General features: G+C 36.5%; 1 protein-coding gene across 16 annotated transcripts in view; it reads left to right on the top strand.

Annotated features, from left to right (window-relative positions):
- PTBP2 (polypyrimidine tract binding protein 2) overlaps nt 1-19,405 on the top strand; it is a 45,730-nt gene that overhangs the window by 16,113 nt on the left and 10,212 nt on the right. For 11 of the 16 annotated variants that reach the window (XM_015290736.4, XM_015290734.4, XM_422322.8 and 8 more), the window contains 4 exons: nt 9,809-9,981; nt 10,409-10,552; nt 12,732-12,896; nt 12,969-13,079. In XM_015290736.4, the coding sequence (XP_015146222.1) occupies nt 9,850-9,981; nt 10,409-10,552; nt 12,732-12,896; nt 12,969-13,079 (552 nt within the window). In that variant the 5' untranslated portion in view covers nt 9,809-9,849. The remainder of the gene's footprint in view (nt 1-9,808; nt 9,982-10,408; nt 10,553-12,731; nt 12,897-12,968; nt 13,080-19,405) is intronic. The other 5 variants (XM_025153061.3, XM_040704975.2, XM_025153060.3 and 2 more) reach the window with 1 other exon arrangement.

Below are 19,405 nucleotides of genomic sequence, written 5' to 3'. Positions count from 1 at the left end.
CGATTTCCAAGAAAAGATCTCATTATCACTGCTAGCCAGCAGTGGTCTGAGATAAGTTCCTGTAGTATCTGTTGTTTGTAACAAATTTTCATACTCACTAGGTATAAAGGAGTATTCTGGAAAAGTACCCAGGGGAAAACAACAACAAACAAACAAACAAAACCCACAATCACAAATGAAATATTTTAATTCAAGTCATTCCCTACAGAGGTGTGTGGGAAGGAGTCTTGGTTGGTTTGTGGAAGTTTTTTGGTTTGTTTTCATGCAGTTTCTTGGCACTGTGTTCAAGCTTCTGTTCTACCTGCCTTTGTTAAACAGCATACAAATTCTGTAGAGCAGGTTAAATCAACACTTCCGTATTTTTCCTGTGTGCATATGTTCTTATATCTGTCTTGTTTATCAGGAATCTGGAAGGTACATTTTCCAGACTTGCTCAGGCTTCTTTTACAATTTCAAATTATAGATGCAGAAATGATTGGGTCTGAAATGGAAACTGGTATGTTAATTTTTTTGTACCTGTCTTCTGAAGCCAGATGAGTTGAAACATTCTTTATGTCCAAACTAATGCCTTCCTTTTGCTTCAGTGCTGTCATTTTTTTCAGTAGATGAATTTAAAACTTCAGTGAAAAGGATTTTTCAGCTGTAGCTGAGCCATCGTAGCTTTCCAGGGCCTATCAAGAGAATCTGTAGTCATTGCTTTAGGTCTTGGTAAAGGAGACGTTTCATAGAAACTGACCCACTCTGTAACTCTTTCAACTAATGCCTGCTTGGAGTTTGGTGTCACTTTGAGACCTGTCTGTTTTTTTTTTTTTTAACAGTACATGGAAACCTACTCTGGTTTAGTCATTGATGGTTTCAAGATAAGATTCTGTGATATTTTCTGAACTGATACTGTGCTGTGAGCCTTGTTGGTAGAAGTATGCAACCCAGAAAACAGTTGTGACCAGCGTTGCTCTAACAGGCCTAAATTTAGAAGAACTTGTGAATTGTTCCCTCATTTCTTTTGAAATCCATGCTGCAAAAATATATCAAACTTCTTATAAAACAATTTGCCTCAGACCTGTTGCTGTTAAGCAGTGTTTTTAAAAACTTTTTTTTTTCCAAAAAAGACCTATTCATGGAAGTTGACACTTTCTGTCAAGTTGAGCTATCTGTTCTGGTTCTGTGGTTAGAGGTAAGGTTAAATCTGAGGTTTTTAAAAATGATTCTTACTCTTTTATCATAGTAATAGTCCCACGAGAATTTTTTTTAATATTCAACTCTTTCAGACAGGATACTGTAGTTTAATGCTCCTAAGAGTAATGTCATGCTGATTCGCTCTTAAAGGCATGAAAGATGTGTACCTTTCTCCTTTGCAGGGTCATTTAAAAAAAAAAAAAAGCTTTGCAAAATTGTTGAATGGGCATTTGTTTTCCATTTGAATAATTGTTGCATAAACATTTATTTGATAATTTGAACCACTGATAATTTGATAAATAGTATGAAATTAAAGGAAAGCTGATGCATATTAGACTGTTGTCCAAAGAAATTGCTGAAAATATAAGTTGTGATTCTTGAGCAATTTCTGAACAGCTTGATCATCATTACCCATCCTCAAGACAGTTTAGGTAAACTGAAGTATCGTTTAATAGCAGGATTCTGAGAAACAAGAGCTGAAGCCTGGATATATAAGGAATATCTTCTTGACACTAGACTCTATTCTTCAACTTCTAAGAGAATCAAGTCCCTTTTTCTGAAGAACTACAAAGGTTATTTCCTTTATGAAGGGTTACTTTTATGCCAAACTTCTTGTGTGACTTCTTTCTTTCAGGTGAAGGGACTACTCTATGGAAGTTCTAGGAACAGCTGTGTGTGTGAAGGTGCTCATGCCATGAACTGTATTACTGAAGTCCACAAAAGAAAAAAGATTCTAAAGGGATATAGATAAAAAGTGAAAGTTGAGGAAAGTTTTATGAAAGTTACCGAAGACAAAAGACTGATGAAGAAAAGTGTATTTTTATACTATAGCTACTATCACTTTTGTTATTTGTTTGTGTGTTTTAACTGAATTAGTAAAAGCATTTCAAAAATCGTTTTGCAACAGAGCTCACCAAGCTCCTCTAGATTTAAATGGTGGTATTAATCTTCATCTCAGTTTTTTGCTTCATTAGTAGGGAAGGTTAGCAGCGACTCTTATAGGTAATTCATTGTACTAACAGAATTAGCACAAAGGCATGCAAGGTAATAATGTTCTCAGTGCCCTGTTTAACTTACAGTATAAACATAGATGTTCTGATTTTGATAGCGCATTAAGTGAAGTTGGTTTTTAGTTAACGCTAACCTAAGCATAGGTAATTTACTTCTGAATTTTCAAATTATTATGAGTCATAAAATCATTTATGATTGGAAATACCACTGCGATCATCCAGTCCAACCATCAACCTATCACCACTATGCACACTAAGCCATGTCCTTCAGTGTTGCATCTACCCTTTTCTTGAAAGCCTCTGGGGATGAGAGAGAGAGAGAGGAAGGTGATTGTCCTCCTCTGCTTGGCTCTTGTGAGGCCCCATCTGGAGTACTGCATCCAGGCCTGGGGCCCCCAGCCCAAGGAAGACGCAGAACTCTTAGAACTGGTCTACAGGAGGACCACTAAGATGATCAGGGAGCTGGAACACCTCTCCTATGAACAAAGGTTGAGTGAACTGGGTTTGTTTAGTGTGGAGAAGAGAAGTCTCAGGGGAGACCTCATTGTGGCCTTCCAGTATTTGGAGGGAGTGTATAAACAGGAAGGGGAATGGCTGTTTGCATTGGTTCATAGTGATAGGGCAAGGGCGAATGGTTTTAAACTGAGACGAGGAGGTTTAGGTTAGATATTCGGAGGAAGTTTTTCACCCAGGATAGTGACACACTGGAACAGGTTGCCCAGAGAGGTTTTAGATGCCCCATCCCTGGAGGCATTTGAGGCCAGACTGGATGTGGCTCTGGGCAGCCTGGTCTAGTGGTTGGCAACCCTGTCCCACAGCAGGGGGGTTGAAACTACATGATCTTTGAGGTAATTTTCAACCCAGGCCATTCTATGATTCTATGATATGGTCATCTCTCTAGTCCTGCTGACTGCACTGTTTTTGCTAGAAGCCAGGATGCTTTTGGCCTTCTTGGCCACTTTGGCACACACTCTGGTTAGTAGTTGGAAAGATTTTAAGTACACCACTTGATTGTAAAGTGTCGTAATAGACTAAAATTTACATAGGTCACTCTTAAAATAATGCCTCCTATTTATTTGCATGGAAACTACAAAAGAAATGAAGAGCACAATAACACTATTTGATAGAGCAAATTCTTAGGTACAAAACACTACTTTTCAGTGTAGTCATCACCATCATGAGCTATGAATTCTCAGCAGTGGTGAAAAATAGCCTGCATGCTCCACTTACAAAAAATCTGTGCCAGTGGAGTTGACCCATTGTTACTGTCACCACTGCTGAAATGCACCACTGAGCACCTCACTGTGCTGACATCCACTGTTTGGTCTCCATAAAAATTCAGCAAGCATTGAGGAATGTGAGTGGATGCCAGTTTTTCTTTTTTCCCTGGCAGAATTCAGTAGCACACATGCACATTTCCATGGTGGATGCAGTTTTGTCTGAGTGTCTCTCTGATGCCGTGTGTTACGCAGCAACAAAATGTACTGGAATATTGGTTGGATGATTTAACCTCTACTGCCATATCACCAACATAACAAAAGAGGAGGCAGTTCTTTTGGGGCAGACTCGTGGACTTTTGCGTGTGGACAACCTGAATTTTAATGCTCAGATTGTTTGAACCCTGTATCTTTCTGTAAATTATGAAACTTTAGGAGGTAAACAGCAAAGAAAAAAAAAAGCAACAACCGACAACCAACTGAAACCACATCTCTGGATGGGAGAGAGAGAATACAGCTATTAGAATTAATTCAGTTAATTTCTGTCAGCATCATTGTGCTGTAATTTGTTTTTATTTCATTTCAGTTGTGTTGCACTCTAGCCATAGTATTTTTATATTTCTTAGGGGCAAGAGTGATTGACACTTGTTTTGGACGATCCTGTGCAACTTCGAACATCCAATATGCCACATTATAACTGTATTATAGTTAGAAAACATAATCAGTGAATTTTGAAAGAGCAGCAGACTGGATGCAGATGTGCTTGTTCTAGTTCTTAATTAAAAACAGTGTAGGTAATCTTTTATCTGCCTGACCGTGGTTATTTATTTGAACTCACATTGCTGATGGGCAATATTCTTTGTAGTTTAGGATTAGTTTCATTACTATTTCGTCAGGACTTTCCTTTGCCTTGTGGCCTGTATCTGGAGTAAGGCTCCAGCTGTTATTACTGATGGGATGCTTCAATTAAGCGGTAAGATTTCTGCAATGCAGTAGTGGCCTGGCAGGACAAGGATAAGAAGATATAACATACTTTTAAGTTTAAAATCTTAGAGAACATACTCCCCTCTCCCCAGAGATCCTCAAAACAACAAAAGCCCAACAGAGTTAGCATAGAACATGTAACCTGCAATTTTAGAATTAAAAAAAAGCAAGCTTTACAGTACTTCATACTCTCATAGTTTTTATCTTTTTTGCGTGCATTATCAACTCTTTTAAATTCATTTCAAGCATTCTGAATTCCAGATTTTATCTTTAGCTTGGATTCTGAGCTGTCTATATGAAAAATAAGAATCTGATTTTCCCTTTTTTGGGGAACCTCTTGACTCTTGCAGCAAGTCTCTCACCCAATCCTACCGAAGATCCTCTCTTTCTGTCTTCTGTCACCCATATCAGGCCAGGCAAATACACTTAGGAAAACCTCAGAAACAGATCTGTAGTGGTCTCCTTGTGTTGCAGTTTGTGGTTTTCTTTCATTGTTTTATACAGGTGATTGTTTTCAGTAACCACAGTGATATTTAATCTTTCTGTCTGGTCAGAATTCACAATTTTAAATATTTTCATATTTCCATTGCCTTCTTTTAGTCAAGTATTTCCTATGTGGATATATATGCCTGATGCTGCTTCTTAACATTGAGTTTCATATATTTAACTTAGGTGGAACAAATTTTTTTGACATTAGCAGCAACTATGAATAAATCTGTTAGGAAGGATCCTGTCTTTTCTATATGAAGTGATTGTATTGGAAGATGAAGTAAGTGTTCTAGGAAGGCATGAATACTTAAATTTCTTTCTTTTGTAGTTGGTTGTTGGGGTGTAGTGACAATTGTGATCCAGAGTAACTTGTGCAGAAATCAGGTTTATCAATTATTTCTACTATTGCAGGTATGAAAGGATTTAGAGTTAGCATTTTTTTTTCTTCCTCCTTAAGTTGAAGAAATAACAAGTTAAACCTTACTGGATGCCAAATCTTTGCCTTGAGCAATTTCTATACTGGGAGAAATTGTGAATGTGAGAGGAGGAACCTTTGAGGAAAAATGGATGAGGAAGAAAAGAATACTTACTGCAGTAGCTCTTAATTTCTAGAGTAAATATTCATTACAATTATTGTTATAGAAAATTACACACATAAAACATAGGATTTGTATTTTTTCAAGGTAAAACAATGTGTATATTTTTCCAGCTCTTGTATTTTGACTTCAGAACATTTCAGGTTGTGTTTATGTGCATCTTTGTAGGGGGGGGAAACATGCAAAGAAAAATTCCTTACCATGAAATGTTATTAAAATGTTTCCAAAATCACTTCTCAGCAGGAAATGTTACTTGTTCTTGTATAGGAGTTATGTTGAACTTTAGAAGTTGTTTTTCTGTAGAAACTACCTGTGAACATTGAATCTTTTTTACTTGAATGATTTAATGCCGTGGACTTAACTTGTGTACCTTAGGCTTCATTTTGCTACTCATATGTATAGCTTTTCAGTCCTGTTTTAATAAAAGAGGAGTTTCTAACTACAAATGTCAGAGAATGCAGATTGCTTAGATAATGCCCGTTCATAGGCTCTGTCAGCTCTTATGCTTTCAATTTCCATGACTTGGTTTTCTGTGCAGTAGGGATTTGGCACATGTGTCAATTATATTAGATTGCAGGATCCTGTTTAGATTGGAGAATAGTACTTTTGAATGCCATTTGTAGAGACAAGATTCTGCTTAGAATTAGCCTAATGATGTTGCATGGAAACTGGATTTTTCTTCCTCTTCTTGCTGGAGAGCCAAAGAGGACTTTGCATCAGTGCAGTGGCTGTTGCAGAACAGATCTTATTCTTTTGATGGATTTCCTTCTTGCCAATAAGCTTCCACTTCAATAGCACTTCTTTGGTAGTAGTTACTAGCTGGCTTTTGAGATTGCCCCTTCCGAATTTTCTGCAGTTTTGCCTTTTTCCAAAAGCATCTTTCAGATTGTCTTGTGTCAGAAAACAGACTATGTGAATAATGTTTTTCTCAGTGCTTGTTTTTTTTTATTTTGCTAGAGAATGAAGTTGGTGCTTTAACAGTAGTTTACCTGTCAGTGGCTCTGAACAATTTGTATTTCCATGTTTTAAATACTGGTTTTCTGTACCCAAGTGTGGTTTAAAGATGTCTCTGACTAAGAAGCATTGCTTGAACTGATACATAAGAGAGTGTATAAAGCTGGGGAGAGATGCTTCATGTGGTGCCAGAAACTTTACTGTTTGTCCTAAAGGATAATTTCATTGTTTGACAAATGTTTTTAAAATTCATGTCTATGTACATATGTGTTTAGTATATGACAGTTTGTTACAGCCCCTATTGAAATAGTAAGTTTGTGTTAAGCTATACTGGCTGGATAATTGAAGATTACAAAAAAAGCATTCTTTTCTGTGTTCAAGAAAAGCCATGATAACTAATTTGTTATTTTTTTTCCATCTTCTATCCAATATTAAACATTTTGGGGTAAATTCTGGTGACTTAATTTTGTGAATTTTATCAGTTTAGCTTTCAGTGTCTAAAGTATGCTCCTGCCAATAGGACATCAGTGGCTCTGTCAGGCTTACTTGCATTTCTGTAGTATTATTGCCAGAGGTCCTCAAGTGGCTGCCCATGTTTTGTCTTGCACTCCTTAGTGTATTACCCTATATATTTCTGTGTGTATTATTTTCCATATATCTATCTACCTTTTATCTTCTGAAAGTGAATATTACCTAAATCTCCACACACATGAAACCAAGCCATAGTCTTGAGATGTGGCAGCAGAGCAAAAGAAAATGTATCTTATTGCATTCATACTCTCCTAGCAATGCCTGTTGGATACAACCCCCTCATTTATGTAAGGTATTTGTTGTCTTCTAGAACAACTAGAAAAAAGACTTAGAAAATCTTCAGTGGTGCAAGAATCTGGAAAGCAGAAACACTGAATTAGAATGGGAAGTTTAGCTGTTAGGAAAAGATATAAGAGAGTGGTAGAAATAATTTGCGATGTACAGATCTTTTCTTTTTCCTTTCTTATCACTTCCAGTAGTGAAAACACAGGGAATTACTGTATTTACTGAAAATGGGAACCGTTTGTAGCTTTGGTCAGAGAACTGGAGTTCGCCTGTTTGGATAGAAGTGTTGAGAAGTTAGTGAAATGTATCCTACTTGGTCTTGCTGTTCAAATCTGGAACTGAAATGTGGGTATTCTTGACTTCTAAAAATGAATTGATTCCATTCTGTGCTTTTAATATTGAGTTGTCATGGTGTAGGCAAACTGAGTTAAGAGCTTAAATTCTCAATTTTAATTTAGGCATACCCTTAGCATAACTTACTGTTCTCAATTTAGGCATATATGAATGAAATATTTTTATGCAAGTGATCAGATTAGGTCTAAATAATCTTTCTGGACACAAAATCTGAGCTGTATGCTGTCGTTACAGCTGAGTGATAATTGAAAACTTCTTTAATCCCTTCTCTCTGGAAATCGCAGCCATTGGCTTTCTTATGAAGGTGAGGCTTTTGGAGAGTTTAACATCAATGCTTGCTGTTGATTTTTTTTTTTTCCCTCTTCCTCTTATTTCTTCTAATTTTTTAGTTAGTAAATAAAGTTAGTCTTGTTCATAAATTTATTTTTTAAATCCTCAGACCCATGAATTTGAACCCTGGTAGTTAGATACATTTTTCATTTAGTCACAGGGTTGTTTTTAATTTCTTTTTTAGAAGAGTAGTTAGCTTTTGAGTGGCTTTTCGAAGATGAAATGAAAGATTGAAGATCTCACTGCATGTTTTATGGCCAGAAATACAAAAAAAATGAAGTTTTAATGCTTGTTTTTCTCATATCTAAATATGTTCTGATTTTCAACGTTAATTCGTTAATATCCTTGTATCTTAAGACAGTATTGTGCTTTAGCTTTTAATCTTTTCTGATGTTACTTCAGTGACATATTTATAGGCAATAGTTTTATTACCTTATAGCCAAAGTAAGTAAATATTTCCTAGTATATTTTTCAAAGCAGAACTTCTTCCATCCAGCTAGCTCTTTATTTCACGTGTTCCAGCTTGAGTTCTTTTTTCGTGAATTGTATTGGAATTCTGTGCAAGGAATTCTGGAAAACCTTTTAAACTATCTCTTGGTGCTTTGTACAATATCGATATTTCCTTGTTCTAGTAGAAATACTTGTCTTGCTCTTCCCTCCCTGTTAACTGCATTGTGTCATTAGCTGGTCTTATGAATGAGACCATGGTTCATAATAGTTCTTCTTAGCATTAATAACTTATCCTGTATTTGCATCAGTAAATTTGCTTTGTAACTTTTCTACTTTGTGCCTGATACTAGTAGCATTTCTAGTTACTTTATTCCATTGCCATCTGTCTCCATTCAAGATAAAGCAAAAAACAGTACTGGCTTACCTCTGACTACTTGATAGTTCTTATGCAAGCTCTTCTGAGCCTTATTACTCTTACACAACATTACATGATATGTCACAGAAAAAGAGGTGAAAAAAATTTACTGCGCTTTACATCTTGATTAGGAAATGAGCTATCAGAAATGGCTGTTGGGGTATCCTTGAACAGTCCATCTTTCAAGAAATGTACAATCATTAAGATTGGAAAAGGTCATCTAGTCCAACCATCACCACCATGCCCACTAAGCCACGTCCCTCTGCATCTACACTTTTAATGAGAGCCTCCAGGGCTGCTGACTCTGTTCTCCCTGGGCTGCCTTTTCCAATACCTCACCACTCTTTCGGAGCAGAATTTTTTCCTGATATCCAATCTAAACCTTCACTGCCATAGCTTAAGGCCATTAGCTCTCATTGTGTTGCTAGTTACCTGGGAAAAGAAGCCTACTTGCACCTTGCTACAACCTCCTTTCTGGTAGTTTTTAGTGAGCAATGAGGTCTCCCCTGAGCCTCATGTTCTACAGACAAAACAATCCCAGTTCCCTTGGCTATTCCTAGTAAGACTTGTGTTCCAGGCCCCTCACCAGTTTTGGTTGATACGCTCCAGGACTCCAGTGACTTTCTTGTAGTGAGGGACTGAAACTGAACACAGTACTTACGGTGTAGTATCTCCAGTGCTCAGTACAGAGGGACAGTCACCTCCCTAGTGCCGCTGACTGCGCTGTTTCTGGTACAAAGCCAGGGTGTCATTGGCCATCTTGGCTTACAACTGGCTTGTGTTCATCTGGCTGTCAGCTAACACTTCTAGATCCTTTTCCTCTGCACATGTGACAGTTTGTTCATGTTCTTCTAGTTGCCTTTTCAGAATTTGTTCTAAACGCTCCCATTTTGTTTTAGACTGTACCAGAAGGTGGTTCTAAAAATTCTTATGTTTATTAAAAAAAAAAAAAGCACGTTTAAATAGAACACTAAAAATGGCAGTAAACTCTTCAAATAGTCTTAATATGTCTTTCAGCTAATGGTAATGACAACAAGAAATTCAAAAGTGAAGATAAAATGGATGGGTCTCCTTCTCGTGTTCTTCATATCAGAAAACTGCCTGGGGAAGTGACAGAAACAGAAGTTATTGCTTTAGGCTTACCCTTTGGTAAGGTAACCAACATCCTGATGCTGAAAGGGAAAAATCAGGTAATTCATTGCTGTTTTTTTTTTCCCTCATTTCAAAATATGCTGTTAAAATACTATTGAAGTAAGTCATGCAACAGTAAGTATTAATGAGAAAAGAAGGGGGGGGAACCTTTGTTTCTTTCTTTAAATCAGCTCATGCTGTCTTGTAAATTCTGTTTGGGAATGTGGATTGGTTAACAGCTAAATGAAGTAGGAAGTAGGATAAATACTGTAAGTTAAATACTCAGTTCGGCATTCCTTCAGGTGAATTTTTGGAGGTAAAGTGGTTTGGCGTTGTAGTAATTGGTAAGTTGGTAATTGGAGGATGACATCTTCTAAAGATGTATGTTTGGAAAAATGTGTTCTGAAACCTTTCAAGTCTTCTTTCTTGTGCTTCTAATACAAAGGTTTTCTACGTGAAATTTACCTGTTTAACTTGATTTTACAGGCTTTTTTGGAACTTGCAACAGAAGAAGCAGCTATCACTATGGTTAATTACTATTCAGCTGTGACGCCTCATCTTCGAAACCAACCTATCTATATCCAGTATTCCAATCATAAAGAACTGAAGACTGATAATACACTGAACCAGGTATATTTGTTATTACATGGTTTTAGAAATGTAGACAGTAGGGTATGTGACATATATACCACATCAATCATGAATACCTGTTATTTAAATCTACTTTTGTCCACATTCAAACACTACTGTAGTTTTACCAGTGGTTTTGGTAGTGAAGATTTGCTTTCTCTGTGATCCTTCAATTAGGATGAATTTACTTAGTGTAAAAGGAAAGATTGTGAAGATGTCTTAACTTGAAATTTTTTCACAAAATAAATTTACATCTTAGTTTAGAAAGTGTAGGATGAGAAAATTAACTTTTTAATTCTGACACCTGAGATTCTAATATCTCTTAAAAATTTCCCTAGTGGTAATGACTAATGCAAATGCCTACATTTCAGTGCTTTGAATGATTACTCTGGTAGCACTGGTGGGCTCTTCTCCTGTGATCCGCTGTTCCTGAAGAACACATTCATGCTCAGTGCAGAGATAAACGTGCATGTTAACAAGGACACAATGTTTAGTTTTTGCCTCTGCAGAACCTATTTTAAAAGAAAGATACATGTGTGTACCTGTTTCTGGTACAGAAATGTTTTGTGGTTTTCTAACAGGAAAATTAGCAAAAATAATGACTTTGCAAAATAAGTTTTCCTAATGTGATGACCATTTTTTACAAAGGGGAAAAAAGCATTAACATACCACATGTCAAAGATTATTTCAAGATTGTTTTCTTACATTCATCTTCAAAAGTTGCTATTTATATCAATCCTAAATATGGTTTTGAATTTTTTTGGAAAAAATGATCACTGTTGTATTCATTTTATAGATTATCCTTGTTTGAGAATGTTAAATCATGTATGTTCCTTCACTCCATCATTTATTTACACTAACTTTAGTACAGTGAAGTCTGATGTGTAAGCATACGTGAGTAGTGCTATTGAGGATTCTATATTGAAAGTAACTTCACAAGTATTGGTTCTGTAGGTTGCATGGTTCAGTGTTCTCCAGTCACCTGAAGACATGAATTTTAAGTGGTGTGTTTCTTCTGTAGGAAGTAATAATGTACTTAATAATTATGGAAATAATTATGTAACTCAACCAAATATCTGAACAGCTTGAAATTTGTGTTTTTTTCATACATTGGAGGAAAAAGAATGTCGTTGTCAAAAGGCATTTTTATAGAATTACAGTAATTATTGTTAAGTACAGAGTTCAATTTTGTTTTCTCAGCTAGCGTTCATCAGGTCTTTTTTTTAATCCTTCTTGTACTCACTGATTCATTTCAGTTTGAAGAGCATCATGTAAGTTGTGAGACATGAAATTGAGGTAGCTCTGATACCTCTGAAGTAATGCATTGATTTACTCTAATGGTTATTACTAATTAGTTTTGCCTGGTGTGCTCACTTTGTTGTTTTGTATTGTTTTATTTCACAAGGCTGTTCTAATGGAAATAGTAAATGAAACTTTTTTTTTTACCCAGTACTTTTTCTTTCTCAGAAAAAAAAAAAATTGATACTTTCTGTTTTGGCAGCAGCAGCAGTTATGTAGATGTGTGTTTTTGTGATGTCATCATAAACCTTTGAATTTCTAAAACCCTGCTTATGTTATTTAAAAAAAAACAAACAAACAAAGAAAAACCCCAGAAGGAAACAGAAGCACCCATGGTGGAAGAGGATTCTCTGTTTCTCTTTTTAGTAAGAAGGGTAAATAACAGACACCGGGTTGTTTACCTCTCTGTAGATACTACTTTCTGATGCTGTCAGTCTTGTGCATTCTTTCTCTGTGTTACATCAGAGAAGCTTGTCAGTGTTCAGCATTGTTTAGCATTATTCCTTCGTCACAGAGCTTTCCACATAATTAAAGTGGCAGTGAAATATTAAGTGTAATACAGACTGTTGAAAAAAAAAAAAACAAGATTAAAAATTACTGACTTCTGCACCTTTTTCCCCTGTCAGAGTCTGTAAGGAGTTTTGACATTCACAAAATTCTGGTTTTTTTTATCATTAATAGTAGAACAATAAGCTTGTTACTAGGAATATTTGTGCCATTTGAAGGCTTAATTGATGTATTTGTTTTTATTTTCTCATAGATTGGACTGCATTACATTTATATTCTGCCTCATTTTTTTTTCTGAATAATAACGTGACGTTCTAATTAATTTCTAGCTATTGTTTGAGATAGTAAAATCTTTGTAATTTTTTTTTTCAAGCGGGCCCAAGCTGTTCTTCAGGCAGTGACAGCTGTGCAGGCAACAAATGCTCCCATAAGTGGGACCACTGTTAGTGAGAGTGCAGTCACTCCAGCTCAAAGTCCGGTGCTTAGAATAATTATTGACAACATGTACTATCCTGTAACCCTGGATGTTCTTCATCAGGTAAGACAAATTTCATTTTTATTTGACCTTGCAATTAGCAGGAACATGTGTATAAAACTTTGTTTTTGACAGATATTCTCTAAATTTGGTGCTGTATTGAAGATAATCACATTCACAAAGAATAACCAGTTTCAAGCTTTACTCCAGTATGGTGATCCAGTGAATGCACAGCAAGCAAAACTAGTAAGTACAGTTTTCTTTTAAGAGTAGGTATGTTTCTGTGCTCTAGACATTTGTACAATGTTAACAGAATGCTGACTACTGTAGTTGTAATATTCCTCCATTTTTGAGAATCTTTAAAAATAAAAAATAATTGGGAGTTTATATAATTTTGACAAAGATCAACAGCATGTCGTCAAGACCAGACATTTTGACTTAAGTGATAGTGATGTGTCTATATCTATGACAACAAGAAAAGTAAACCAGAGGCGAAGACTAGATTGTGTGTGTGTGTGTATATATATACAATTTTTTATTCTAATTTTTCAAGGGTTAAATAGAATTAATTTATATTCTTTAATATTCGTGTGTAGGCTGGTTTTGGAAGGCTGGTTAAAATTGATGTGCTGGTTAAGTGTTGCTTGACAGTATAGGAAGAGCATACTACCCAAAGATGACAGAATAGCTGAGAATATCATGTAAAAGTGAAAAGCTCATGCCTCAGATGAAGTTGATAAAGAGTATCTGGTAGTATAGGAAAGCATACACAGGCTTCAGTTTCTACTGTGCTTCTTAAAGAATGATGATTCTATTGAGATAAAGACTGTCATTAAAAAGTGGAGGATTGTTATTTTCATTCTTGTCGCCGTATGAAGTAGTGAACATTGATTAAAAGTATGAGGCAGTCAAGACAGGGAATTGCAAAAAATGAGAGATCTTTTCAAAAAGCAACATGTAAGTGTTCTTCCTGTTGAGAAAAAGTAATGCTAGCCTAGGACAAGCAGACTTTCCAACTTGGTTTATGATGATGTGCTTTAAGGTAGTCTACCTCGGGAAAGTAGACTGGAAATATTTGTAGACTTTGGAATCCAGTTTAAATTAGGGATGTTGTTTACTGACATGCATAATATAAAATATTAGGTGGGAGAGGTGTGCAAATGTATTACTGTAATTAGTAAAAAAAATAAAAATAAAAATAAAAAAAAAATTGCATGGATGGGATGCAGCTGACAGGTTTATAAATAGACTTAGAACGACATAAAAGCTAGATCTTTAACCTGAAATTGCTCTGGGAATTGTCTGTAAGCCATTTGCATTCACATTTGAGATACTTTTTGATCCCAGTGTTCTTCAGGTATTTGTTGCGGATGTTGATCAAAAGTGAATTACAACATTTGGGAAGTTATTTTTCAATAATAGTTGATATGTTTTACTTCACATTTTTTACTTCATTTTTTGAGTCTTAAATATGTTATCAGAAGATTTAATGGAAAGGTGGTATCTGTGAAATGAAGTGTAGCAATCTGAAAATTATCAGTGTAATTCTAGAACTGTACTATAAAAGAAGTGACAAAATAACACAGGATGAGGTATGTAAAGGAAATAAAGAATCTGTTGTCACTAACCTGATAAATTGATACTAGCATGCGGGACGCTATTGGTCATAATATTCAAAACAAAACAATAACACGTCTTTTTTGCTCTGGTTTTGCATGTTTTGACTAGGGTAGCTGTTCACTAATGGCAGCTTGTGTGAATGACTAAACTTAATTGAATAACAGTGATACCTACATGTGCAGTTATTGTCAGTTATCTTGAAGCCTATCTTAGTGACAGATTGAAACAGCAATAGGTTTATAGCTTCTTATTTTAACCAGTTCCTAGGTAAATGCTTTAATGAAGGAACATTTGATTTTTATTTTTTCTCCTTCCTCTTTTCTCTCCCAGAGATAGAGTAAAATTAATACTGTTGTTACGATTAAGTTAATGTGATAAAACACGAAGTGTCACCAAATCAAAACTGACAAAAGGAAAGAAAGTTACATGATAAGGACAAAGACTACAGTTTAAATTCATCTGGAAATAGTGGTAGAAGCAAGAGGATGTGGTGGCAACATTTGAGTTACATAGCATTCAAAATTAAAAGCACAGTAAAAGAGGAAAACTTCCAATTTGTTTTCCATCAGTTGTTATTATAGAAGATAATGGGGAAATTTAATTTTCCACTGGCACTCTTCACAGGAAATCAGAATGTGGTCTTAATAGAAATTGAAGACTTTATTAAGGAAGTTAAAGAGCAATTTGAAAAACTCAAGTGATGTAAGTACCAAGGAGAGGTGTTATTCATTTGAAGGTTCTGAGAAACTAGTGACACTGACAAGAATGTACAATATGAAGCCTCTAGCCCTGTGGGACTCCTCCTGCTATCCGAATGAGCAAGTAGTGAAAAATTACATTCCTGTTCCACTTGCTGTGTGAGAAACTCATTTCCTGTAAAAGTAGACTATGGCTACGCTGATTCATGTTTCATCACCACCTTCAGATTGGATCATTATAGTTCATTATATCTGTAACTAAAGGTGAAGACAAACTTGAGGTTACTTTCAGTGTAGCAGTCTAGCCATGGTTTGGAGAAAGTACTGAGGATGTGCAGCACTAGGGCACACTGAATTGTTGTTTTTCCTCTGGTGAAACAAAGGGATATTCTGGAGGTGTCTGTATTCATATGGAAATTCTTTGTGCATCAAAGCCAGCACATTTTCACAGTAAATGATAGTGCCCTCAACAGAAGCAGAAAATGTACTTAGGTTGCTATGAAAGTAATGCCTTCTATGTATTTCCATGGAAACAACAACAAATACAAAGTGCACAGTAACAGTATTTGACAGAGCAAATCCTCAGCTACAAAACACTGCTTTTCAACAGTCACCACCATTCGCTATGCGTTTTTGCCAATGGTGAATAAGAGCCTGTGTGTAGCACTCATACAAATCTGTGCCAGCAGAGGTGACCCACTGTTCCATGGGTGCTGTGATGGCATTGTTGCTAGGAAAATGTTGCCTCTGAGGTCCATCTTTCATTGGCCTGATAAGAAGGAAGTCAGAAGGTGCCAAATCTGAACTATACGGTGGGTGTAAGACAAGCCAGCTGAAACTGGCAGTGTGCTGCATGGTCTTCAGACTGGTATGGGGCCTGAAGCTACTGTTTTACAAGAGTATGGTTATCTTCTCTGGCTGACTGAAAGTTTGAGCCTTTAGCTTAGTCAGTGTCTTGATGTAATGGTCAGAGTTGATGGTTTGGCCAAGCTCCAGGAAAATCCAGACAGATAACCCCTTTCCTATCTCAAAACACAGCACACATCAGTTTACCTGCAGAGAGCTGCATCTTGATCAGTTTCTTCAGTGTGGAATTTGCGTGTCGCTGCTCCATGGACTGTTGCTTTCACCCCAGCTCATAGTGGTGACACTGTGTCTCATTACTGATAACAGTGCGATCCAGGAAACTGTCACCTTCAGCTTTGTATTGGTTCTGTAGGTCCTGACAGGCCTGCGTACAGTGTTCTTTCTCTTCCTATGTGGGCGTTTGTGGAACACACCTGATGAAAACTGTGATATTCCAGTTTTGCCACTATAGTTTCCAATGCATTTAAGCCAATATTCAACTCCATGCACAGTACTCTGATCTATTCTGCCAGTTTGCCTGCATGAGCTGATTGAGATGGTCTCATTTGCTGATGTGGCAGGTGTGCATGGATGTTTGGGAATGTGACTTGTTTTTCACTTTGCAGCTGCTGAAATGCACCATCCACTGCCTCACTGTGCTAACATACACTGTTTGGTTCAGCAAACATTGGGGTATGTTGGTGCAATTTTTTTCTGCATGGAGGAATTCAGCAGCACTCCTTTCTTGTGCACTTCCATGTCAGGCACCATTCTATCAGACTGCCCCTCTGCTGTCATCTGTCACACAGCAACAGCATGTAACAAGATATTGGTGGGGAAAGTTCAACCTCTACTGCCATACCACTGACATCCATCTCCAGTGTGGACCAGCATAATCAAATAGGAGGCATTACTTTTGGAGCAGCCCTTGCAAACACTGGAACACCACTAATGTCTTCTGTTGGTTTGATACTGGGAGTAATGCTATGCATGAAAGTTGTCTTGACCCAGCATGAGTTAAAAATATCACATATCTACTGAGTTTCTGTTGTACTTGGTCATTTGAACCTAAGATGGCATGTAGGTGTTCTGGAGTACTGAGAATTTGTTTCTCTTCAGAAGTTCTTTTAAGGTCTGACTCCACACTGGACATGCCTTCTTTCCAGTTTCTTTGAGTGACCACTTCATGGTGCCTCTGTTCTGCTAGCAGTCTGCAGAGAAGACCTCTGCCAGGCTTTGTTGCCATAAAATCTAATGTGAGCTTCCTGTGGTCATTTTTCTAAACAGAAAGCAATAACATTTCCAGTTAAGATATTTAGCTTCAGGACAGTTACCCTTGATTGTTGCGTTAAGGATTTTCATGCTCCCTGAATCCTAAAGAAGACTATTGTGCTGAAATGATAGGCAGTGCTTGGATCAATCAAGGAGTGCTGGATTGTGCCCATTGTCAGAAAGCCCAGCAAGTGCAGTAATAGTGTTTGTTTTCTGGATGCTCCAGCGTTGTAGAGAAGAATGTGATGTGTACCTGGTCCTTTAATGGATGAACTGCATGCAAAAAATCTTGGTTTTGGATAATAGTCTATGATTTAGGTACGTTGTTTTGCCACAGGAACTTCTTGTATCCAAGGTATTTGTCTCAAAAGAAACAAACTTCATTCAAATGCTTATCCAAAGGGTACAATAAGGATACATCTCTCCCAAGAGAGATTTACAGTATAACCTTTGAGCTACCTGAGCTGGAGTATGTTTTGTGAGGATCACTTTTTTTTTTAATATCTTAAACTGTTGTGTTATATCCTTTTGAAAATATTGTTCCTAGTTTCCTTTTGTAGTTTCACTGTACCTTTTGGTTACTTACATGCTTCTGTTAAGTACTGACCGCTTTGAAAACTACAAACACAAGTAGCATTTTGGCTTGCTACTTTTTTTTAAGGCTAAAGATTTTTATCAACATCCTTCTGCTAGGCATAAATTAGAGCGTCTACAGACTCCACATAGAGGTATAATGAGAGGCTTGATTATGTTTTAAATACGTAGTGCTTTCCTGTGATTTGGACTTAGCTAAGAAGGAGCTACCTTTTGGTTCCAGTTGCACCTAGTTTTCATTATTATAATAAAGTTTTCTTGATGGTAATTGTGTTGTTCCAGAGTAAATTCTGATTGTGTAGACTGGACTTAATGCCTATCTTAGTGGATGTCTAGATGTCTAGTAATGTCTAGATTGTCAAGTTTTCTTTTTATTTTTATTTATTTGCTCTATGTTCTTTTATTTTCCTAGTAATTGAAAGTTCTACTAGTACTAACGAGTGTGTTCTTATACATCAGCTGCTAATGCTGTTAATTCTTTTGAATAATTTCTTAAGCCCTGGTGATATGTTAGCTGTGATAATACATCTTGTAGGAAAGGACAACCTTGCTAACCCAGACATAGCGAGGTGTCTGCGGGACGTTATGTTCCTGGATTCATCGCTGTATGAAAATAGCTATGTTGCTTTTCATGGCCAGCAGGCCTAATAGTTTCACGCAGCATTTAAATAAAAGTGGTACATCTTCTCAGAACTTGAATGTGTTGGAAAGTGCATTGCAGGTACAACTAAGCTAGCTTGCTTTTGTCCAGAGGTGATGTATTTCTGTATAGTATTACTCAAGAGAAACAAAAGATCTCGCTTTTGTATTTGAAAGTCCAGGGTTTCTACTGAATGATCTGTGTGTTTCTTGGAAACATAAAATAACTTGCTTGAAGAAGTTTTATTTCTTCTGCATAGCATTAACAGCTATATGTACTATATGAAAGCATGCTCAAAATGCAGATGGAATTAAATTAGTCTGGTGTAGAAGGAAAATGGTCAAAGCATATATAATTAGGTCTTAATGGAAAACGTTTCCATGTAGCTAGATGTGGTACCATGGTAGGAGTTCATGTGAATTCTGTTGAGCATCCACTATGAAGTAGGAATTGTGAAAGGAGGATCTTGTTTTTATTAAGGTGCAGCATTAGGCTAGCAGGTAATGGGTTTGGGTTTTTTTTTTTCTTCAATTTTGGCCTTAATTACCTCTAAGGGGAGAATAAAAGCAGGCAGGAACAAATAGGCTGATTTAGCACGGGGCCATCTACTGTATGGTGTGTAAGCCCATGTTTTTGACATCATCTTAAGTCAGTTTTTTATAGACTTCTTCTAGTGTGATTTTATTATTTATTTATTTGAGAAATGTTTTGCATTTTGCCCACATTAAAGCTGTACTGTGGAATACAGATTAATTATATTCAGCAGATGTTTGACTGTGCACTTTGCTGCATGTACAGTCTCTTGGTAAGAGAAATAAACATCAAGCTTCCTGGAATCATCTTAAGAGAGTAATTGTAACTGTAATCTTAATTGGTTTTGAGCTAGACAGTAAGAGGGATAA

The sequence above is a fragment of the Gallus gallus genome, chromosome 8 (genome assembly GCF_016699485.2).
Source record: "Gallus gallus isolate bGalGal1 chromosome 8, bGalGal1.mat.broiler.GRCg7b, whole genome shotgun sequence".
Classification (NCBI taxonomy): Eukaryota; Metazoa; Chordata; class Aves; order Galliformes; family Phasianidae; genus Gallus; species Gallus gallus.
Note: the sequence above shows the minus strand (reverse complement) of the source record. Positions and strands in the feature narration are given on the sequence as shown.